Genomic DNA, 23,372 nt, shown 5'->3' on the forward strand with positions numbered 1-23,372 from the left:
TAAGAGAAATGAGGTAAAGTCCAAGTATATAAATAAAAAGTCACTATAATCTTAAAATGTGAATTGGAAACATTAATATGAACTCATAATTTTTTTTCCTTTTTCTTTTCTTCGTCGTTTTTTTTTTTTTTTTTTTTCCATACTGGAGATTGAACCCAGGGGGGCTCTTCACCACTGAGCTATACCCCCAGCCCTTTTTATTTTTTTATTTTGAGATGGGGTCTAAGTGACCCAGGCTGGCTTTAAACTTGCCTCGGCCTCCTGAGCTGCTGGTATTGCAGGCATGGACCTCGGGCTGGTCGTCTGGAGGTCTGCAGGAAGAGCAGCCACCATGAGGCTCTGTACCCCACCAGTGGGGCCAGGCTCCGTGGGGAGGGCCTCTGGGTCTGGGACCTACAGATGGAGGGCTCCTGGGCCGGATGGCGTGTGATGTGGGCCCTGCACTGATCAAAGAGAACTGAACACCTGGGAAGGTCAGGCAGAGCATCAGCAGGAGTGGAGCCTGTTGGACAGCCCTGGAGGGCCAGGCACCCAGGGTGAATGGGAAGGACTTTGGGACTCCCAGGACAGCCAAGAGGGCTTACTGGCAGGAGGGAAGAGGGGCCACGCCAGGTGGAAGGGTGACAGCCCAAAAGGGTACCCTGTCCAGGCGGAGGGACAATAGCTTCAGGTTCCTCAACGTGGGCCACAGTGCTAGCTCAAGTCCTCGCCACTGGCCATACCTGCCCCAGAGCTGGACACAGGCCTGGGCTCTCCCTGAGCTGAGATGTGGGCCACCCAACCTGGTAATGCCTCTTGTCCCCATTCCCTGACACAGGGCTGCAGCTGCCTGAGCAGATGTCATCCCCTGCAGCCAGAGCCCCCTATGTCTGCTGCCCATCACTCCCAGGGGAGGCCGTTGGTGTAGAGGGGTTTGGAAAAGGGCTCTTCCCTGGTGTTTAGGTGCATGCCAAGGCGTGCAGACCTGGGCAGCCGCCATCATGTCTGGAATCCACTCACACCCAGCAGCAAGTGGGGGAGGTACAGATTACCCGGAGCTGGAGCTGGGTGGAGGGAGGGGTCACGGCAACAAAAGCCAGCCTTATGGAGTATGAGTAAAACAGACACGTTGCTGGCAGTCCCTGCAGGCCTGGCTCCCAAGGCACCTGACTTGGGGGAAGAGGCCTAGACTCTTGATCCTGAAGGTGATGGAAATGACCTTGACTCTTTCTCTTTTTGGAGGCAGGGGATGGGCTCAGGTGGTCCTCCTGCTCAGGTGGTCCCTCCTCAGAGGCTGGGACCCCAGTGTGGCCACTGCACCCAGGGCTGGGATCCTCCCCTTCACCTTGTCTACAACGCTGAGGGCTGCTTTGCTGAAGACTGTGGGTACTTCAGATGGTGTTAAAAAAAAAAACCTGCAGGAAGACAGAGAGAAATGTGTCTATTCTGTAGATTTTCTTTTGCAGGGCAGGGGAGGGAACCCAGGGCGAGCTCCACCGTGGAGCTCCATCCCAGCCCAAGAGAAAGTATTTAGGGAAAAGACTTTGTGAAGAAACTGCCAGCAGCAGATAGAAATGTGTGCAGTCTACACAGGAGGTGACATTCACAGTCCTCAGCCATAAAAATAAAGGCCTTTTATTTGGTTTCTCGACACCACTCCAGGAACATCTGGACAGCATAGCCCCGATAGCCTGCAGCCATGCAGGGCCTGGGCTCTGGAGTGCTGGCTACAGTGTCACCTTCTTGTAGGTGACATGAAGATGCTGGGTCAGTGGCTGTGTGGTGGTTGCCATGGACACTGTCTGTTCAAGTTTGCCTTCAGAATTCAGCCTGAATTTTCGGGTAATCTGAGTAGAGAACAAAACAAGATGCCTGAGTTTTATTTACAAAAGATCCACTCACCCAGGCCTCAAACCAGTGGGTGATGCTGGGCCCTGAGCCCCCACAGGGCACCAAGGTCCTGGTTTCCCACCCTAGGCCTGCGCCCACAGGTGAAAGTGGAGCTGGTCACCTCAGGTTGAGATGTCACGTTCTCGGTCTCCACTCAGCACCTGACGTGCTTCCCTGCTGTGACCTCCACCTTCACCTGCAGCCTGGATTCAAGGCCAACGTGTCCTTGGGAAACCCCAGCCAGCACCTGTGCAGCCTCTAGTCCATGAGAAGCCCGATGAGGCTGTTTCCACGAGAAAGGAGCCTGCAGTAATCAGGTGTCAGGTCAGAAGGTCCCGCCTGCCCCAATGCTTGCTGACCCGGCAGGAAGCCGTCAGTGAAGACACACGGGCCCCAGCCATGCTGCTACTCTGTGCTTCACCAACACTCTTGTAGGGTTAGGGTTAGCTGGAGAAATCTACCTACACCTGCAGCCCCAGACCAGCCTAGAACTCAGCCCCGTCTCAAAGTAAAAAGGGCTGGGGTATGGCCTGGTGGCAAGGCACCTGCCTAGCACGCCCCAGTGCCAATCAATCAATCAATCAATCAACAAGGGCACCAGAGAAATACTAGGCATCCAGGACCAAGGCCCAGAGAGAAGAAATCTATTAAAAAAAGTCAGTGAAGTAAATGATTTTAACAAGGTTATGTGATACAAGAATATTTTAAGAGTTCATTGTTATTTCTACATACTAGCAAAAAAAATTGGAAAATTAAAAAAAAAGTCATTTATAACAGCAGCCAAACCCACAAAATCCTTAGTGATAAATTCTACAAAAGATGTATAATACCAATACATTGCACAGGGTCATGAAATCTGGGACAGGAGAGACCTAGACCTGTCAGAGTGCAGTGCCACGGATGTCCCTGGCCTCATGTTGGGTCTCCAGATCATCTCCTCTCGCTGCAGGCCTCTGTGTCCACGGGTGACAGCCCCACAGGGCTGGAGGCTGCAGCTGCCCCTTCTGCTCTGCTGTTGGGGGCACACACCACACACCACAGCACGACCAGACTGACCACAGACTGCACCGAGGGCTCAGGTGCCCCCTTGCACATTCAGCTGGAAATTCCAGTGACCCAAACAAATGCTCCTTTAGAAACTAACAAGCTGGTTCTAAGTGGGTCCTAGAAGAGTCAGATGAATTTTGGAAAAAGGGAAATGCTGGACCATGAGTATTAGTTAATTTAAAGGAAAGCACAGGGTCCACCCAGCGTGGTGTTAGGAGGAAGACAAGTGGAGTCCAGTGTCTACCCTGCACATGGACAGACTCACAAACCTCGAGTAGAAGGCAGTCTTTGAGAAACGAGAAATGGTGCTGGAGCCGGGGGGCTGATGGGGGAACCTGGCCACCCCACATGATAGACCTCAAGCCAAAGGAAAGGCCAAGAAGCCTCCTGAGGAGCGTGAGCTATAAATCTCTCCAGCTTTTCTTAAGTAAAAAAATCCGACAGGACACGGAAAACACTAACTACAAAACAAAGAACTGATAACAGCACTAAAATGTTCTGTTCTTTCAAAAGCACTATTTAAGAAGGGGAGGGAAAGGCGCAGGAGTGGAGCACAGACCCAGAAGACCCTGAGAGCAGCAAGGTGCCGCTGGCCTGGCGCAGCAGAGGGCAGCAAGCACAGTACCACCTTGACTCAAAATGCGGTATGATATACGCAGGTGGACAGACAGAAAGAGACCCTCATAGGAAACCAGAGAGGGCTGGGGCGGGGCTGGGTAGGGAGGATTGTAAATTTGAGGCCAGCCTCAGCAACTTAGCGAGGCCCTAAGCAACTTAGCAAGATCCTGTCTCTAAATAAAAAATAAAAAGGGCTGGTGTGTGTGTCAGCCGTTAAATACCCCCGAGTTCAATCCCCAGCACATACACACACACAAAAATAAAATAAAATAAAAAGACCCAAAAGGTAGGCACCAGCACTAGCCCGACAGAACTTGTACACACCCCCCATCCCTTCGTCCCCAGCCTCCAGATGCACCCAGAGACAAGCACCCACACAAGCACTGCAGAGGAGCAGTGCAGCCCGCAGGCCACGCTCCCCAGGGACCCCACACTTTGTTTCCACTGGTCCCGCTGGGGAAAGAGCAGACACACACAGGTGGGCACTGTCTGGGCACTTGCCAGCCTTCCAGCATGGGACATGTCCTACTGGGGACCCTATGGATGTCTGAGGAACAGACAGACTTCCTGTGAGGGCCTCGTTTTTCTGTCTGTCCAACAGCATGTCACATCCCGCACACAAGAGTGGATCGAATGTGACTGACTGCACGAGCGCACATTATCAAACAGCCAAAAGGTGTATTCCATCAAGAAAATGGGGCAGACGACAAGGTCCAGGGATGGACAGAAGGTGGCAGGGCAGTGTGGGAGGGCAGGCAGCTCCCACGGCACACAGGCCCGTCAACGCAGCGGGTCAGGGACTCCGAGGGAGGGTCTAGGTTCCACTGTGTGGCTTCCAGGAAGCAGAGCAGGTCAGGAGAGAGACTGCTCCAGTAAGACACCAACACAGAATCTAGGAGGGAAAAGACTGGCAACTTGAATCAGATAAAATTAAAAATTTGTTCTCAAAAGCAAGTTTAAAAAACACAGCGATTCCGTCTGAAGAGGTACTGGTGGCTGACGGAGGCAGGGTCCCCCCAAGAGGTACTGGTGGCTGACGGAGGCAGGGTCCCCCCAAGAGGTACTGGTGGCTGACGGAGGCAGGGTCCCCCCAAGAGGTACTGGTGGCTGACGGAGGCAGGGTCCCCCCAAGAGGTACTGGTGGCTGACGGAGGCAGGGTCCCCCCAAGAGGTACTGGTGGCTGACGGAGGCAGGGTCCCCCCAGGAGAGCTCCTGCTGGACACTGGGAAGAGTGGCTCTGGGTCCTGGGTCCTCTGGGTCCTGGGTCCTCTCTAAACCTCGGGGCAGTGGGCAGCCCTGCTCTGGCCAGGCTGTGGCCAGGCCTGACAGGCTGCAGCACAAGGAGTCAGACAGCAGGACGGCACAAATGAGGGGGTGGCCAGACCTGGGGAGCAGTGCCCACAGGTGGCCTGCAGAGGGCACCAGGAGGCACCACCCAACCTCCTGGACCTCGGTGACAGTTGGGAACATGCAGCCTGGGAAGAGGAAGCCCGACTCCTACCACCAACAGCACGACCCCAGCCTGCCCATCAAGACAGACGGACAAACAGAAAGCTGCCTGCCCTGGACACACCTGGAGGACGTCAGGCTGAGTGAGAGAAGCCAGAACCAAGAAGATGGCCCCATCTTTGGAAGCACTCAGAACTGGCCAGTCTGGAGACACGGACGAGCGTCTATCAAGGGCCAGGAGGGTGGGAAGCTGCCGAGCCCACGGATGGAATCAGAGCAGTAGGTTTAAAAAGGACACATGGGGACAGAAGGCCGCCGTGGAAAGGAAGTCTACCAGCAAAACTCCAGCTGCAGCACCACAGCTGGGGACAAGGAAAGCTCCCTGAGAGCAGAGCAAAAGGACCAGGACAGAGAAAGCAGAGAGTAACAGAGACCCCTCGAGAGGCGCTCCCACCCTGCAACACCAGGCATGGCACTCTGACATGCAGAATCGGGCTTAGATAACTGGCAGACGGTGGGGCTGACTTGGGAAAAGCACATAACAGAGCAGACCCAAGGGCCCTCTTTAGTCTGGGTGTGAGGAAGGAGTCCCTTCTGGCCGCAGCATAGGTGGCCCAGGAAACTCGGGGTGCTCGGGCATGAGGTTGAGGGAGCAACCTTCTTGTCCACAGCCATGTCTGTGAGGTTCACCAGCAGGACAGTCACCAGGAGCAGACAACACACCGTCGACACAGACGGCCCCCGAGCTTCAGGAAACAGTGGGACGGTGGGCCTGCCGAGCATGTGATGCCTACCACAGGACAAGGCGTCGAGCAGGGCAGCATGGGAGTCCTGCAGCTAGGAGGGAGGCTTCAGGACACAGCAGGGCTCTGGACCCAGCAGGGGACACATGTGCCAGTGGGCTCAGCAAGGTCACTTACCTGCTGCACATTTGGCTGTGAAGGAATTCCAGGCTGGTGTGGTGGCACATGCCTGTCATCCCAGGGACTGGGACCTGCTGTAACAGCCTGCCAGCCCCCACCAGCCCTCAGGCTAATTTGCATTTCGATGTGATCTTGATGCTTAAGAACAGTAAGAAACTTGTGGACAGAGGTGTGTGGGAACCTCCTGCAGACACGGAGGGGCACAGGAGTCCTGAGCCCCTGCACCAGGTATCACTGGGAGAGGCTGCATGCCTCTCTGCTCAGTCCCCTTTGGTGTCAGGAAGGGACCCTGCTCACCCCCTGGGGCGCCAGAACTGCACCAGAGCACACCCGTCTGGGAGGTCAGGGGTCTGACTGTGCAGGAGCAGTGGGAGCACAGGAGAACCTGGCAAGAACCCAGGCCTGACAAGGAAGGGGACTCAGAGAGGGCTGCAGGGGGGCTTCCGCCACCAGCCAGCCAGCCAGAGCAGGGCCCTAGGCAAAGTGGAGGCAACACACCAGCAGAGCTGCTGCGGCCCCACCTGGGGGAGAGCCCTCTCCCGCAAATGCTGTGTTCAAAAGTGAACAGTGCGGGGCTGGGGATGTGGCTCAAGCGGTAGCGCGCTCGCCTGGCATGCGTGCGGCCCGGGTTCGATCCTCAGCACCACATACCAACAAAGATGTTGTGTCCGCCAAGAACTAAAAAATGAATATTGAAGAATTCTCTCTCTCTAAAAAAAAAAAAAAAAAATTCTAGGCCTTGGGGCTGCGGTTGTGGCTCAGTGGTAGAGCGCTTGCCTAGCATGCATAAGGCACTGGGTTCGATCCTCAGCACCACGTAAAAATAAAAAATAGATACTGTGTCCACCGAAAACTAAAAAATAAACTATTAAAAGTTTTTAAAAAAGGGCTGGGGATGTGGCTCAAGCGGTAGCGCGCTCGCCTGGCATGCGTGCGGCCCGGGTTCGATCCTCAGCACCACATACCAACAAAGATGTTGTGTCCGCCGAGAACTAAAAAATAAATATTAAAAATTCTCTCTCTCTCTCTCTCACTCTCTCTTTAAAAAAAAAAAAGTGAACAGTGGTATCACACTCAAAGGGACTGGGGACAGCAGCACACAGGAAGAGTGCCCACGAGGAGGGGCAGGCCAACCTCCACCAAAACACAGAGCACATGTGTCCTCTGACCCAGCAACACAAGGGTGATCACCAGGGGCCAGCAGCCTGGACCACCAACCACCTACACACCAGACAGGAAGGAGTGAGAAGGCACAGAAGGTCGCCTGGGGGAGGCAACTCAGCCCCACACACACCACAGACCGCGGGAAAGGCAGGCTCACCTGCTCCACGTGGGGCTCCTTGGCGAAGGAGATCCTGGCGATGGAGTGGGATGCGATGCACAGCTCCTGCCCATTCACCTCACCCTCCTCCACCTCCACGACGCCTGCAGGGGGTGGAGCTCAGCTGTAGCCTCCCCCTACCAGGAAGCTGGTCTCTGAACCCCCCCACCAAGAGGCTGGCCTCTGAACCCCCCCACCAGGAGGTTGGCCTCTGAGTCTTCCTCCCCTCAGCAGGAGGCTGGCCTCTGAGCCTTCCAGTGCAAGGCCCCTCTGGCCTGCACATGGCCTTCTGGGTTCTGAATGTGTCACGGCACAGGACCAGTGCTTGGGGGCTGGCTTCTACAGAGGTGCCCTGGACCCAGCCTTCCTACCAGAACCCCGGCTGGAGCGCTGTGTGGTGGACACACCCCTGACTTCCTCAGTTGCCACTCCCACCAATGCTGGGCAGCTCCGCTCCAGGCTGGGTGCTTCCTGAACACCCAAACTGAGCAGCTTTTGGGCAAGTAGGTAAGGTCAACAGCTATGCAAGCTAAATGAGGGTAATTTCTTTTTCTTTTTTGGTCCTGGAGATTGAATACCACAGCTTAAAACCTAAGTTGCTGAGGCTGGTCTTGAACTTCCGATCCTCCTGCCTCAGGCTCCGAGTCATAGGGATTTCAGGCATGGGCCAGGACACGTGGCAGTCTTCTAAGTAATGGTGTGGCTGGTGAACTACTTCAGAAGGAACTCATGCTGGGGCAAGCCTGCCTTCAGGAAAGGACCCTGCCACAAACCTGCCTGCTCTCGCGGAGCCTTGCTCCTCGGCTGGCACCTTCAGGCGGCAGCTCACATGTACCTATGCCTCCACTGTCCCCAAGCAAGGATTCTTGGGAGGGCATCTGCGAGCCCTGCCCATCACACCACTGGCCAGCGAGCTCTGTGGCCCTTGCCCCTGGTCTTGGGGGGGGGGGGGTGGGCAGTACCTGTGTTCTGGGCGCTGACGAAGGCCACCTTGTTGGTGTCGGGCTTGAGGCGGATAAAGCCACACTCTCTGTGCATGGGTTTGCGCGTGTCAGGGTGGAAGGAGTTGAACCTGGAGGGAAATCGAGATGTCAGGCAGGCACTGGGCTTGCCAGCGCCCACACCCAGATGTGAAGCCACCCCAGAGGGGCCATGGGCCACAGCAGCCAGTCTCACCTGAGATAGAAGTGGCGCTTGGAATCTGCCACCTCTACCATTCTAGGACTTGGCTCTTTCATGTCCACCCCTGGTGCTCTGTTCCCCAAGCCTATTGGTCACCCACCTCCTGCACAGTGCTGCCCAAGCACCCATGGATGCTGGGGGCAGCTCCAGGACCTCCCTCTGTTGAGCTACCCTAGCTCCATGGACCTTTCCTTATGAATACTGCCTCACCTCGGGCCAGGAGAAGGCCATTTGTGGACCTGCCCTCCTCTAAGTGCCACTGGGTCTTCTGGTCACAGCGAGGCAAGGCTGACGTAGACCCCCATCCTGGTTCTCAGATACCCACTCTGGTTCATAGGCCCTGACTGCTCAATCTAGAACTCCACATCTGGGCACAGATGGTGCCTGTGTCCAGCGGCCTGAATCCCTCCAAGACTGGAGGTGTTACACAAATACCAGTGGAGCTCCTAAAATCTGAAACTCAAAACGGCATGACGTCAGGGCTCAGGAGTGTTTAACTTGTGCAGCACTCCAGATTTCTATTTCAAGATTAGCGTGTGCCACCGGCAGTCTGTACACACGTCCCTCATCTAACACTAGGCAGCTGGAATAGGTCTGGTCCTGAGCACCTTAGAAGAGGCCCAGCGCGCCCGGCTGACGCACTGCCACTGTCAACAGATAGCAGAGGCAGGAGGAGGTGCACAGCTCCCTCCTCATTTCTGAGACCATGGGAGCACTCTGCCCCCAGAACAGAAGTGTTCTCCCAGTGAGTGTGTCGGGGGCACAGCTGAGGACCTCAGAGGATCTCTGCTTTCCTGCAGGCAGAGACTCTGAGAACCACAGCACTAATAGATTCTTCGATCCTTAACTAGCTCATGGGTAAATATGAAGGAAAGCCACGCCCCTTTGCTCAGCAATACTGGGGTGACTAACTTCCACACGGGAATTCAGCTTGAAATCAGATTTAAACAAGCTCTTGCTCCATGCTTGGTTAACAAGCCTACGATTCTGGGGTCTGCCTAACATCTTTATATACGTGATGGGGCCAGAGAGACCATCCCACCACTCCTGCCTCGGCCACCAGGTTCCGGAAGCCAAGAGGCTACCAGGTTCCTGCTGTACCTTCCTGCTGGTGTCTCTGTTTTGGATCAGCCCAGATTCAGGAGCCTATAGTGGAGGACTTACGAGAAGTTCAACATGGGCTGGCCCACATGGGAGATGTGCACCTCTTCCAGGTACTGGAAGGGCTGCAGGGTCGGAAAGGTCCCAGCTCCGGGAGGGTCAGACAGCCAGGTACCCAGCATCCAAGACAGCGGCTCCACCACTGGGTTCATCTTGGGAGGCTCTGAGGACAGAAGAACAGCAGAGTAATATACAAGGTGTATGATGTACACCTTGCTGGGCTTATAGGGAAAATGTACACATTGCCAAGAGCATGGCTCAGACAGGTACAGCTGAGCACCAGCACATGTCATGTGCAAGACCCATTGTCAGAACCTCTCGGGTGACCACAGAAAACAGAACCCAGAGGAGCCTGGGTGTCCAGGGCAGGGCCAGAGGCCCCCCAGGTTCCCAACAAGGGTGGATAGCAGCTCCCACACGGGATCAAGGACCCTGGGCAAGGACCTGGAGATGGAGAACAGGGGTGAGAGGCCGGGCAGGGCCAGGTAAAGAGTACAGGGGTGTGGGGCTGGAAGGTGAGCTGACCAGCTTATGGAGCAGGCTCTAGGTCTTCCCCATTGTGCATCATCAAGCAGCACCTTAGCTGGGCTGAGAGGCTTGGGGGTGGGCAGAGGTGGGATGGTGGTGGTGGGGACAGAGTGGCTTCGAGTGACCCAAGGTCAGCTGGGTGAAGTGCCTCTATGTCCCCTACCTCTCACTGCCTGTTGGGGCTGCCTCCAGTGAGCCAGGACACTTTTCCCCATTGTGGACCCTGCCTTCCCAGGGCCTGTGCTTGAAGGCTGGAACATGACACCAGGGAGCAGCAGAAGTGTGGGGGGCTGGGCTGATCCCACCCACCTACAGCCAAGGCAAGCACCCGTGATGGCCTCCAGGCCAGCTCCACCAGGAGCCTTGAGTGGCAGTAGGGGAGGTAGAGGGAGGATAGACTCAGGACCCCCGGAGGTCAGAGCAACAGCTATTGACAGCTTAGACGTGTGACACAGAGTGGCCCTGAGGGTTCTGGCCTGAGCCCCTGGACAATGAGCTGCCATCGTGAATGCCAGAGATACAGACCGAGGACAGGCTGCAGGCCCAGCGCTTCAACCAGCCTCCGAGGCAGCCTGGGCCTGGTGTTCAGGCCAATGGCTGTGGCTTTGAAGAAGCTCAATCCAGAGTTTCTCAGGCTCAGCACCGAGATGGAATGTCCTCCTCACACCTCAGGCCTTCCAGGCTCTGGCCCATGAGTGCCACACATGGGGTGACCGTCAGAGCCGCTGTCACAGCCCACCCTGCCTCTGCACCAAGCAGGGCCCACTTCACGAGACCCTGTTCTGGACAGGCTGATGTCAAAGCCCTGCCTGTGGCTCTCACCAGCTGACCTGGCCCTGGGCTAGAGCCCAGGCAGGGGCCGGTTCAGGCCTGGCCAACTCGCAGCCTGGGGTCAGGGGAATGGATGGGGCTGGTCTGCCTGTGAATCAGTCCAGGGCTCCAGAATCTGACCTGCTGCTCCTCGAGTGGTGATCTGCAGCCTCAACCCCCAACACACCTGAGCCTTCCAGGGAGGGAAGCACAGGTGCCCTGCTGTGGCCTTCTGCAGAGGTCAGCATGAGCTAGCAGCAACCATGTCCAGGAGTCAGGGCCGGAGTACAGCGTGCCTGCCCTCATAGGGAAAGTCCTGCACGTTCCTGACTGCTCAGGAAGTACCTGTCCAGCCCTGCTCACACACTTGACCCTGGCACACGAAAGCCGGTCCTGTGGACCAGCAGACCAGGGCCTGGGATGAGCCACAGCTGCCCCCTGGTGGGGAAATGCTCAGTGGCAGCAATAGAGCTGGATGCTACTCAGGAGGCAGGATTGGGGCCACTGGCCTGGAGGGACTACACCACTCACTAATGGGACATCTGAACCCACGCTTTTGGGGGCACAACTCTGCCCTCCCCAGGCCCAGAAGCCACCCTCTCCCCAGGCAAGAAACCCACCCAGCTGCCCTCATTTCAGCCCCTCCAGAGAGGGCACACTCACACCTGACCCACCACTAGCAACAGGATACCTCTACCAGCAGGCACTGTAGCTGATCCAAGGAGGCCCGAAGGAGGCCTGTTCTTAAAACCTGGAGGGCAGTCCTCACAGACAGGGCGAGGGAGACAGAGAGCATGAGATGCACACTGGCTTTTGAAAACAGAGTGGGCAGGCGGCTGGGGAGCAGCCCTTGTGGCCCTCCAGGCTGCCAAGAGAGGCCAGGGAGGCGCCATACCTGCTGAGGTGCAAGGCAAGCCACTGGCCACAGACACAGAGCTGTCCTGGGCCCTCGGAGCAATGGGTGTGCCACCCCTGGTTTGTCTATTCACATTCTGAGACGGGGTCTCGCTAAGTTTCCCCAGTTGGCCTCAGCCTCCAGAATCACTACAGGTGTACAACGCCGAATCTGGCTCACAGTGAAAAAAGACCATTCACTCTAAGTGCAAGAACTCAGGGAAGAAAACACAGGCAAGCCACAGGCTGGGAGAAGACAGAGGAGCAGGAGGAAACCAACATGGAACACCACCTATGCGGGTCACGGGACAGCACCCAGGAGAATTCAGAAACAGAAGGCAAACTGGCCCACAGTGGAGTGCAGAGCAGCGACCCTGCTCTTAGGCACAGGACAGAAGAACAAGAGCCACATTTCCTCACCACAGCCAGGAGCAAGTGCAACTGTCTTCCTGCCTGACAAGAGGTGAGTGGCCACGGTGTGCAGACCACACAGCCAGGCCACAGCAAGGAGTAAGATGTGGGGCAAGCAACCAGACCGAGCACACTCTGCACTGGCCGAGCTACACTGTGGGGGCATGGTGGGACTTCTCCACACAGAAGACCCAAGGTGGACCCAGCCATGCTGAGAGGCAGAGGCCACAGACCTAATGGTGCAACAGGATGGCAGATGCCACGCATGGGCACCAGAAAGGTGTGGTCCACTGAGACATGCTCAATGCAAGACACATACTGGTACGGGACAAGAGCCAGAAGAAGAGCCCCCACACCCAGGGCCTGGACCACTGACAGTCACCTATGGAAGATAGGGCTTATAGCAGACAGCTGAAATCAGTCTCCCATCTCTGCTAAAGGGCCACTGGGCATCCAGGGCATCCAGGGCCCAAGGGCCCAGTAACCAGGTGCCAGTGCCATCCCAGACCGAGGCCAGGTACTGCTCCAATCTTCTGATTTTAGGAAAAGCCAGAAACATTGATTTTGGGATAAAATATTTCTAAAGATATTTCCATACTAAAACGGAGTTCCTGCTGTGGTGTGGACCACACACCCTTATCCCTGACTATCCTGTTCATGAGCCCAAGGAGCTTGGTCTCATGACACAGGCAGGTGAGGTGGGCCTGGAGCCCCACAGTCAGGGCCAGTGGTGCCCACTGGCTGCAGTGTGGCCCAATGTCAGATGCTGCCCCTCCCCACCCTCCTCCCTGGTGGGTAAGAAAGCTGGTGGTCACCCCCAAATCCCGTGTCCTGACCAGTGGCTCCTGAGGATCCAGAGAAGCCTGCACTGCCCCAGTCATGTCTGAGAGGGTGGTGTTGAGCCGTGGAGGTACACAGGCAGTGGGTTCCAGGCAACAGCAGGCCCATGCCCACCCTCACCCGCCCGTGCCTAGGGGTGCTGGCCCTGGAGGGAGGCGTTAGGTTACCAGCACTGTTATCCATCCAGCTGTTACCTATCCAACTGAGCAAGTGTGACAGATCCCAGCACTTGCCAGGGGACACCTGTGAAAACCTGGCAGCGGCAGCTGGGGAGAACACTCCGTCCGGACGATCTCAGCTGGGATTCTGTGCCTTGTGCCCCTAGAGGCAGACCTGTCTATAACACTCTGGCCTAGAAGGGAAAAGAGCCCAGGAGTTTCTGCTGCAGCCCTCCTAAGTGCTAGGCAAAAGCTCACAAGAGGACTCGGCATACACATGAGGTACCCTGGGAGACAGAAGAGACGCAGGGTGGAGGGTAGTGGGCCTGGGAGGGAGGGGAACTGTGTGACACGGCCTGGGGAATCTTGTGGGCATGGCGAGGCCTTAGCTGGGCAGGGCTCTCAGAAGTCAGGCTTCCCAGGCCCATAAGCTGCTTGGTGCCCAGCCAATCCACTGGTGGAGTGAGGCAGGGCAGTGTACTGCCCCCTGGGTGAGAGCAGGGTTGCACTCTGTCCCTTCTGAGCTCTGTGACATCGGGTGGCCAGGTCTGAATGAGACCTTCTCAGATAGGGCTGTGCCTGGGGGCTCAGGTGGGGAGAAAACTGGAGGGGAGAGGTGGGAAGCTGCAGGTTAGAAGCCATCACCAGAGCAAGGGGAACACTTCTACTGCGCCGTGATGAGGGAGGCTCCCAGAGGCAGGCAGTAGGAATGTGACAGTGGCTGCCTGCACAGGACTGACAGCAGGGACAGGTGGGCAAGCTCAGGGGAGACACAGGGCAAGGTGCATATAGGGGGCATTGGCTGGAGACCCATGGCTGGAGCACCTGGACGTGGTCGATGGACAAGGCAGGCAGGTAAGGCCTGCCTGTGTGTCTGCTGAAGTCCAGAAGGCACAGGCACTGCTCAGGGCCCTGAGGGTCGCAGTAGGACACTGCAGACCACGCCTCACCTTCATTGCCCTCCCAGCCTCTGCTCGTAATGGCCTTGATGTGGACACCAATAGAAGGCTGGGCGGGGACAGTCACACCGTGCCAGACAGTGCCCTGGACACCTGGGGCCTGGGTCCTTGGTCCCTTCCCACCCCTCACTTCCTGTGTCCTGGCCACTGCCTCTCAGCCTTGTTCTCAATGAAGCCTGGGGTTGGTGGAGAGGACACTGGAGCCTGAAACCTGGCAAACTGTATGCTCAAGAGCTGTGAGCACAATCAGACTCCGTTAGAAAAATAAGTTTTAAAATGAAACAAAAGTTGGGGCTGAGGCTGTAGTTCAGTGGTAAAGTGCTCGCCTCGCATGTGTGAGGCACTGGGTTCCATCCTCAACACCACATAAAAATAAATAAAGATACTCCGTGTTCATCTACAACTAAATAAATATTTTTTAAAAAATGAAACAAAAGCATAATGAATGAGACCTAACAGATTTGCAACTTTCAACTCCTCAAATAAATCAGGCAGGCTTTTCTATGCATATTTTTCTGATCTCATTTTTCTTTTATTAAAATCTAACCAAAATGCAAAAATAAAAATTTTAAATTTTGTACAAGAAATTTAAACTTTCATTTCCTAGCCCGAGACATTGAAAGCAGGCTTACCCATTCCCAAGTTTTTAGAACTCCAGCACACCAGCAAGGTTCCTCAAGGTTGTTTTCTTCCAACTACCAGGAAATGTCTGCACCTGGCTGTGGAGGCGCTGCGGGGAAGTGGGTGCTAGGTCCAGGAGCATTCTGGGAACTGTAGTTCACTCAGAAGATCACTTCTCACAGGAAGTGATGCACACAGGGCTGCAGAGCTGGAAGGAGCTTTGCAGGACAGGTCAGAGATTAGGTGTGCCTTGTAGAGGAGGAAACTGGCCCCTCTGCCACCACCACTGGCCACAGCCAAGGGAGCTACCATGAGCCAGGCACATTACAGCCCCTCCACTCATCCTACGCCCATCCTGTGGGTGGAACAGCACAGACAAGCCCTGGCCCTAGGGCAGAATCCTTCCTTCACATCACTCTGTGCTGGCGACCAGGTGGTCTCCCACTGTCACACAGGAAAATGGCACCGACGGTATAGTATGTCATGGAGGAAGATGCTGAGGCTGCGGGCCAGCATGGGCTGGACCAGGGAGAGGGGCTACCTTGCCATGGCACCCAGGAGCTAAATGCTACCAAGGCCCTGGCTTTACCACCCATGAAATGGAGGGGCACACACAGATACAGAGAAAACCAGAATCCACGCGGGAAAATAGAGCAAGTGTTTCTATAGCATTAAACAATACAAAAGGGTCGACGTAATTATTATATGCAAACAACAGGTGTGACCATCTAGTTAGTCAAAAGACTCAAGAACAATTAGGATTATAAGAGAATCTGCTACAGTGACTAAGTTCTACATTAAGCAGCCTTTTCATATATTATCAACAACCAGACTAAAACCAATGGTGGGGGAGCTTCCAGTCTCAACTCCAGCAAGTAGTGCGTTCAACACACCCCATCTAACAAGAAAAACAAAAAAGGGACAAACACCAAAACAACCTCCTGTGGGCTCACAGGGAGGGAACAGAAATGGCCCCTAAACACGGAGCACCAGAGGAGGGGCCACAGACGGCCCCTAAACATGGAGAACCAGGGGAGGGGACACCGACAGCCCCTAGACATGGAGAACCAGAGGAGGGGCCACAGACGGCCCCTAAACATGGAGAACCAGGGGAGGGGATACCGACAGCCTCTAGACATGGAGAACCAGAGGAGGGGCCACAGACAGCCCCTAAACATGGAGAACCAGGAGGGGCCACAGACTGCCCTCCTAACACAGAACACCAGAGGTGGGGCCACAGATGGCCCCCCTAACATGGAGCGCCAAGTAGGAGCCACAGACGGCCCCCTAACACAACCACAGCCAGGTCTGCTAACCTGGGCAGCAGCCCTAGGGCCCTAGTGCAGGGGCCCCATGGTGGCAGTGGTGGGGGAGACTGAGTGCCTGCATTCAGGGGGGCTCTCCTGGGGCCGCAACCTGGCACCTGCCTCTGCAGGGCTCTGTCTCCAGCAAGCCTCATCTCAGGTCTCCGGCTGGGTGCTGCAGTCTTCAGACTCAGTTTGTGAAGCTGCATCCAGCGCGCTCTGTGCTATGCGAGAGAGCACACAGCCATGTAGGAGACGCCCAGAGGATCCCAAGAAAGTGCTCAGATAAAGATGCTGCCGCAGAAAGGACTGCCCTCGATGGTTCCTCAGGGCCAAGGGGGGGTCACCAGAAAGCTCGCCAACTGAAGGGCAGAGGAACATGGGGCACTACACAATCAGTCCAAGTCAGGGCACCAGCAAGCCCTGGGACAGTACCCAGAGCGCCTCACAAGAGCAGTGGGAATACCAGAAAGAGCAGGAAGGAGCACCAGAGGCACAGGGAGGAGCAATGCTGAGGACCTCCTCAAACCAGCAGCAGACCGCAGACCGCAGAGGCAGGGGAGGCAGAGAGCACTGAGCACATTGGAAACCAGAACACCCCACAGAGCACAGCACACTCTGACTACAAAAGCCCAGGGACAAGGAAGGTCGTGAACGGAGCCAGAGGGAAGGCCTCACCCATGGAGCAAAAGCTTAGGGACAGAGCAACTTCCCAGGGCTGGAGGGGGCTCCGTGCCAGGAGGAGCAGTGTGTGGCCTGGTCGGAAACCTGTGGGGGAGGGAGGGCAGGTGGGTGCTCTCCTCTCCTGCTGACACCAAGCTCGACTCACTTCTGTCACAGGCCCGCGCCCCACTCTCCAACACCACAGTGCTATGAAAAGTGGCCTCATGGTGAATGTGAAGCACAACTCCAGGACGGCCGGCCGGACTGGTGTGCTAATGAAGTGAGGAGGAGCAGGGGGCGAGCTGGGGGAGGCCCACGCTGACCCAGCAGCTCCTGCGACTGCCCCAAGGGGGACTGGCCCAAGCACAGCAGCTGAGAGAGACACCATCAAAAAACAAGAGCACAGGGGCTGGGCGTGGCTCCCGGTAGAGCACTTGCCTACCTTGGGGGGGGGGGGGTTAATCCTCAGCATAAATCAATAAAATAAAGGTATGTGTCCAACTACAACTGAAACATGAATATTTTAAATAAAAGCAGAGCACAAAAGGAAAAAAATTAAAACCTAAAAAAAAAAAAAGGATAGGCATCAGAGCAGATTTAAAAATAAAATCCAATTATGTGCTATCCATAAGAAGCCTACCATAAATAGAGACACATGAAAAAGAGAAAGGTTTACATGCTAATGCAACCAGAGAAAGCAATTAATGCAGAAAAGACCACGGGTCCGCAAAGTCCTAGGGACCATGCACCCCCTGCTCCCAGGCACTCACAGAAAGAACAGGCCTGTTGGGATGGAAACTTCTCAAGTTCACGGGGGCATTCACCAAGAGAGCCACATTCCAGGCCTAAGACACACCTAAACCTATGTAAAAGCCGAAGTCATATACTGTGTGCTCTTGACGTGATGGAATGGAACTGGACATCTGGACCATGGAAGGCAAACATGGGGGAGGATGCAGCATGTCCTGGCCCTCCCCACCTCCAGTGCTGGCCAGTATAGCAGCTCTCTGGACCGTTAGGGTCTGTACAGGACCTCACTGTGTGGGCACTACTGATTCATCACTGGCCAACAGTGGTTAGCTTATTCTGTAGCCCACACCCAGGGCAGGGGTCAACAGGGCTTTCAGCTCCAACCCTCTAGTGATCATTACCACCCCCAGGAGTAGCCTTAGAAGCACAACTGAGGTGTGGTTGAAAGGGCTTCTGAAAAATAACAAAAGACACTCCTTTCAGCCACACTCAGGAGATGCAGAAGCTTAAGAGCACTGTGCCAGGAGTTAGGCAAGACCAAACTCTCAGTTCTCAAGTCATGGCACCACAGCGCTTGGCTTGAGGATGGGGGAGCTTTCCTGCCAAGACTGGGCACTGAGCAAGTCTGCTCCCTCTCACCACGGCTCACCGCCACCCGGAAGGCCTCGCTGGTGCCACAGGAGCAAAAACAGAAATAAAGACATATGGTTTAGGAAGGAAAAAACAGAACTGTCTGTGGACAATATGAATGCAGAAAAAGCTCAAGAATCCACAAAAAATTCCTGGAACTAATAGGAACTTTAGCAAGGCTGCAGAATATGCAGTTTACATACAAAAAATTGTTTGCTTTCCTGTATACTAGTAATAAGCAATCGGATCTTGAAACTAAAACAGAACAAAATCAATATTTGCACCCAAAGTGGAAATATTTAGGTATAAATCTCACGAAATATGTATATATTTTGTTAAAAACTACAAAACTAATAAAAATGATGTTACATAAGAGCCTACTAAGTGGAAGTGTCTCATGTTCATGAACTGAAAGACTCCACATGTTAAGATGTCAGTCGACTTGATCTACAGACTCAACAGACAGAGCCAAAGCCCTAGGAAACCGCTTTCTAGATGGTACAGACTGGCACGACAGGCAGAGGGAAAGGCAGGACGCCTGGGGCAGCCCACAGTGCACTGAAGAACGAGGTGGGCAGCTGCCCCACCGCAAGGCTCCCGGGAGGCTTCAGGAATCAGCCCAGCATGGAACTGGCCGAGGAACACAGATCATCGCCTCTAGGTTCAGACCCCAGTAACTCCCCAAAATAAGTACATAAATTCACAAACCAGAAGAATAGAAAAATAAATTTTAAAAAAATTAAACAATAAAAGGCAGACCCAAATTCCAACATAACAGTAATCACAACTGCAAGGGATTACTCAATAAAAACGATGATTCTCAGACTGGATTTTTAAAAAGCCATCAAATAAAATGATAGGAAAAGACTGAAAATAAGGAGACAGGTGAGACTTCAAACATAACAGAGGGTTTTTCTGTGTTGCTAAGTTAGGAAAACATAGGCATCTAACAACAAGGTCCTTAAACCTAAAGCAGAACTTGGCAGAGGCACAGGAAGAAAGGGCACCTCCAGAAACCCAGGAAAAGGCTGACCCCTCTGCAGAAACCCACAGACTGAGTGCCTGACAGGAAGCCTGCAGAGAACAATGTAACCAGCTGGTGGAGAAGTGCATTCCAAGATCAGACCCTGTCTTCAGCACAAAACCTCCAAAGATTTAAAAAATCAGATTGCTTTAAGAGACCACATCATTAAAACTTAAGCAATAAAATTAATAATTCCAAAAGATTAGCTGCAGCATGTACTGGAAACAAGTTCAGGAGCCCTGGAAACTCTCACCCCACCAGCATGGGGCAGGAAAGCGCTTTCCACATGCACGCCACAGGGAAAGGACACTATCCTTAACATATAAAACATTATACCTTGAAATCTACTTTGAAAGTACGTAAAACTAAAACAAAGTGAAAACAAACAGCCAATAAATACATGAAAACACAGGGAGAAACCTATTGTGCAATGTCAAAGAATGTAATATGGAAGAGTACAGACCAAGTTTTTAATACTAACAGAGACCAGAATTGGGAGGTAGGTGAACTAGGGAATTCTCAGCACTTCTTAGCCCATACTTCTGTAGTGTTTTAATTTTTACAGAACAGACTGTATCGTACTTGAATAGATGTTTCAACACTGGATAGATGTTTAAAGAAATGATTATGGGTGTTCAAAATGATTTAGCCTCAAGGACATTCAGAAAACAGTAATGGAAGGGTGTCCTGCATTTCTCTGAGAGTTTACTCACTCTGCTTTATCTCTGTGAGATTCTAACTTGCCTGGAACTTGGCTCTGGGAGCATGGACAGGGAGCAGACTTCTGGGGTCCACCAGAGGCCCACTGTGCAGTGGGGTGCAGGCTGACCTTCAGTGAACTGCCCACACTTCCACACACCCAGGAGCAAGTGAGGTCAGCTATCTAATCTGAGTCCCCTGTCCACAAAGCGTGGCTACTATCAGGTCCCATCCCAGACCCAGGGAGTAGGTGACCCAGCCCTGCTGCAGGAAAACCACATCAGGGGGAGGGAGGGGACTCACGCTCGGTACTGACCGCGGCTGGGGGGCAGCAGGCCACTCAGGTAGGGGAAGCTCGCTCTCCTGAGCTGGTCCAGCTTCTCTCGCAGCTTGCGCACCTGGCTGTCGGAACGGCTGACCCTCTGCCGCAGGCTCTTGAGCTCGCCGTTCTTCTTCTCCACCTGCTCCCGCAGGCAGCACACCTGGCTCTTGCTCTGACGGGCAGAGAAGCAGTAGGAGTGCAGGGAGTCGATGAGCTTGCAGGCCCCCGATGCAGACAAGATGACCTCGTTGATGGACATGGGGCTGGCATCGCTCTGCTGGCTCTGCACGGCCTCTGCAGCTGGCTTCGGGGTGACATCAGTGGGCGGGGCGGAGGGGCTCTGGGAAGGCTTCTGTGGCGTGGCAGTGAGCGAGGACCTCGGAGGGCTCTGGGCCACACTCTTGTCCAGCCCCAGGCTACTCCCGCTGCAACTGGGCTCCACGTCTCTCTTCAGCCTCTTTCGGTCAATGGGCTCTCGGGGAACAGAAGGCCTCTCTCGAGTGTGTTTGGAGGAGAAACTGTAGGAATGCAGTGAGCCAATGAACCTGCAGGCCCCAGACCCTGGGGGAGTGAAATCTTCTGCGGACACCCCGCTCCGGTCTGCCCCGCCACCCTCGGCCCAGGTGGCGCCAGCATTCTGGCCCCTGGCTTCCTCCGCACATGCTCCTTCTCCCTGGCTGCCTGCCCTGGTGGCCGATGGTCCATCTCCTGGGGTCTTCCCCAGACACTGCTGGGCCTGCTCCTGGATGCTGGGATCTGGGGGGGTCCTGGGTGTGGCCTCACCCTGCAGAGTGGCTCGCTTCAGCTTGCGGGGCTCTGGCTGGGCCATCAGGTTTCCACCGGAGGAGGCAGAGGTGCTCACGGCCCCTCTCCCGGCGGCTGTGCTCCCACGGCCCCTCATGGCCCCCGAGGCCTTGCTGGCGTCCTTTCTCCGAGTCCGGCCATGGCCTGCAGCCCCCCTCTTCTTCTCAGTCAGGTGGAAGATGGAGGGCACTGCTGTGGGCTTGAGCAGGCGGTGCTGGTCCTCCAGCCTTTTGGAGAAGCTGTCTTTGGTGAAATGTTCACTACAGAGGAACGAATACTTAGTGGGGGTCCAGTTTTCCCTCTGAACAGCTTTTAACCACTGGATCAGGCGCTTTGAGTCCTTTAGGGGGAACCTGCAGGATAAATGATAAAAGTACTCATAAATAATTAAATGTCTCCTCCCCAAATTACCAATTATAAAATCAAAACAAGTGTTTTGCAAACATGGAAACCTGCACTGACTTCATCTGCTTAAGAAATACTCCATGGGCTGGGGCTGGGGCTCAGTGGTAGAGCACTCGCCTTGCAAGTGTGAGGCACTGGGTTCAATCCTCAGCTGCACACGAAAAAATAAAAGTATTGTGTCCATCTACAACTAAAAAAGAATAACTCCTCTACAGACTTAAAGGAGCTGGGCATGGTGGCACTCACCTATAATCCCAGACACTTGACAGGCTGAGGCAGGAGATCATGAGTTCGAAGCAGCCTCAGCAACTTAGCAAGGCCCTAAGCAACTTAGACCCTGTCTCAAAATAAAAAAATAAAAAGGGCTGGGCATGTGGCTCTATGGTTAAACGCTCCTGGTTAACTTAAGGAACATTGTGTACTTACACAAGTTGCTACTAAATAAGATAGGGAAAGCTCAACAGTCTACTCTTTGGGAGCCCACAGTCTATAGGGCAGAGAGGAAAAATTCATTGCTCCTCACAGGCTGTGACAGATGCCCTATGGGCACACAGGAAGCTCCAGCAATAAAGTACCAGGACAACTGGAAGTAGCTCTAGAAGCTGACCACTGACCAACCCTGCTGGTGTGCCTAGAAGGTAGACTATGGGCACTTAAACCAGGGAGGCTGATTCCTCTATTGAGAAGCCAGGCAGTGTTGGCTGCAGATATAGGGGCACAAGGCCAAAGAGTGAGCCTGGCATGGTGACTGCCCCAGCATGGACCCAACTCTAGAGCAAGACTCAAAGGCTATATTTCTGTGCACTTCCACCAGCCAGGTGAGCGTAAGGATGTAATGAGTGAAATGAGCCGGTCACAGGACAAGTACTGCCTGTACTCACGATCCATGCTACAGATCCATGCAGACACCAAGACACACACAGAGGTACTGAGAGTACCCAAATTCCCAGAGCGGGCAGGTGGGAGGAGAAATGTTAGCGTTTACGCAGTTTTAGCTTGATGGTGGAGATGACCGCATACAGTGTCACCGTATTTAGTGCCACTTGGAGGAAGACTTAAAAATGGTTAGGATAGTAAACATTTTGTGCATCATGCCATAACTTTTAAAAATCAGAAAAAGAAAAATAAGGCAAGCTGTCCTGGGAGATGCCGGAAGGGACGGTATTATAGCTCCTGTATCAGCCACTTCATCGTGGCGCAGAGGCGCCCGCACGACACCTCTCTGGGCTCCGTCCACCTGGGGTCCTCCAACCCACCTGAGGCTGCTGTGGGCCAGGACGGGCCGCAGCGGAAGGTGCGGACGTCGGGGCCACGTGACCTCCTAACCCCTCTCGGCGGAGGCCCCAGTGGGCCCGGCCCGCTGCGCCTCAGGCCGTTACGACCGCCCGCCGCCCGCTCGCCGGCTCGGCTCGGCTCGGCCTGCGCCGCCAACTTCTGGGGCACGTGCTCCGACGCGGACGGGTCCGGGGTCGCCGGTCTCCCCGGCCCGCGGCGGCTGCGAGCCTGGCGCCGCCGCCTCCCACCCCGCCCGGGCTGCACACGCCGAGCCAGTCCCCGAGGGTCGCGCAGGTCCCGGGCGCCGCCGCCGGGTGCAGCGAGGGCCTGCGGCGCGGAGCGGGACGCGGGCAGTAGACGCCGCGCGGCCTCGGCGGCCCTCGGCTCGCGGCGCCGGCCCAGGGACGGCGGCCGGGCCAAGGTCATGCGGTACCGCGCCCGCCGCCCGTCCTCCCGCGCCCGCCGCGCGGCCTCAGTTTCCCCGCGGGCCGGGCCGGGCCGGGGGCGTGGCGGGCCGAGCGGCGGGCCGCGTACCTGTGGAAGGAGACGGCGCGCTTTTCGCCCTTGCCCTGCCGGTTGGAGCAGTTCACGGCCGCGCAGCAGATCACCATCGCGGGCTCGGCCCAGGGCGCCGCCAGGCTCCGGCCTCGCCGCCCGCCGCCCGGCCCGCCCCGAGGGAGTGCGGCGACACGGCCGGGACGTGG

General features: G+C 55.2%; 1 protein-coding gene across 3 annotated transcripts; it reads right to left on the reverse strand.

Moving 5' to 3' along the window:
* Positions 1–1,598: 1,598 nt before the first annotated feature.
* Positions 1,599–23,327, reverse strand: THAP4 (THAP domain containing 4). Of its 3 annotated transcripts, none has more exons than XM_081260849.1 (6): positions 23,203–23,327; positions 20,179–21,341; positions 9,575–9,734; positions 8,191–8,300; positions 7,229–7,332; positions 1,599–1,826 (listed from the first exon to the last, which is right to left on the reverse strand). In XM_081260849.1, exons 1-6 carry the CDS (start codon positions 23,277–23,279, stop codon positions 1,707–1,709), a joined length of 1,734 nt encoding a protein of 577 aa, XP_081116975.1. In that variant the 5' UTR covers positions 23,280–23,327; the 3' UTR covers positions 1,599–1,706. The 3 variants fall into 3 exon arrangements, with proteins under 3 accessions (XP_081116975.1, XP_081116976.1, XP_081116974.1); XM_081260848.1 differs by lacking the exon at positions 1,599–1,826 and adding an exon at positions 1,961–2,173; XM_081260850.1 differs by lacking the exon at positions 7,229–7,332.
* Between the last annotated feature and the right edge of the window lie 45 nt (positions 23,328–23,372).

This window comes from Spermophilus citellus (assembly GCF_964194105.1).
Source record: "Spermophilus citellus genome assembly, chromosome: 11".
Taxonomy (NCBI): domain Eukaryota; kingdom Metazoa; phylum Chordata; class Mammalia; order Rodentia; family Sciuridae; genus Spermophilus; species Spermophilus citellus.

Bases quoted from the DNA above. Each gene is read 5' to 3' on its own strand.
- THAP4 (XM_081260848.1), bottom strand. From the start codon at position 23,279: ATGGTGATCTGCTGCGCGGCCGTGAACTGCTCCAACCGGCAGGGCAAG. The intron at 9,735-20,178 runs GTCAGTACCGAG...TTCTGTCCTCAG, and splicing joins CCTGCTGCCCCCCAGCCGCG to AGCCTCCCAAGATGAACCCA. The intron at 7,333-8,190 runs GTACTGCCCACC...CACCCCCTGCAG, and splicing joins CGTCAGCGCCCAGAACACAG to GCGTCGTGGAGGTGGAGGAG.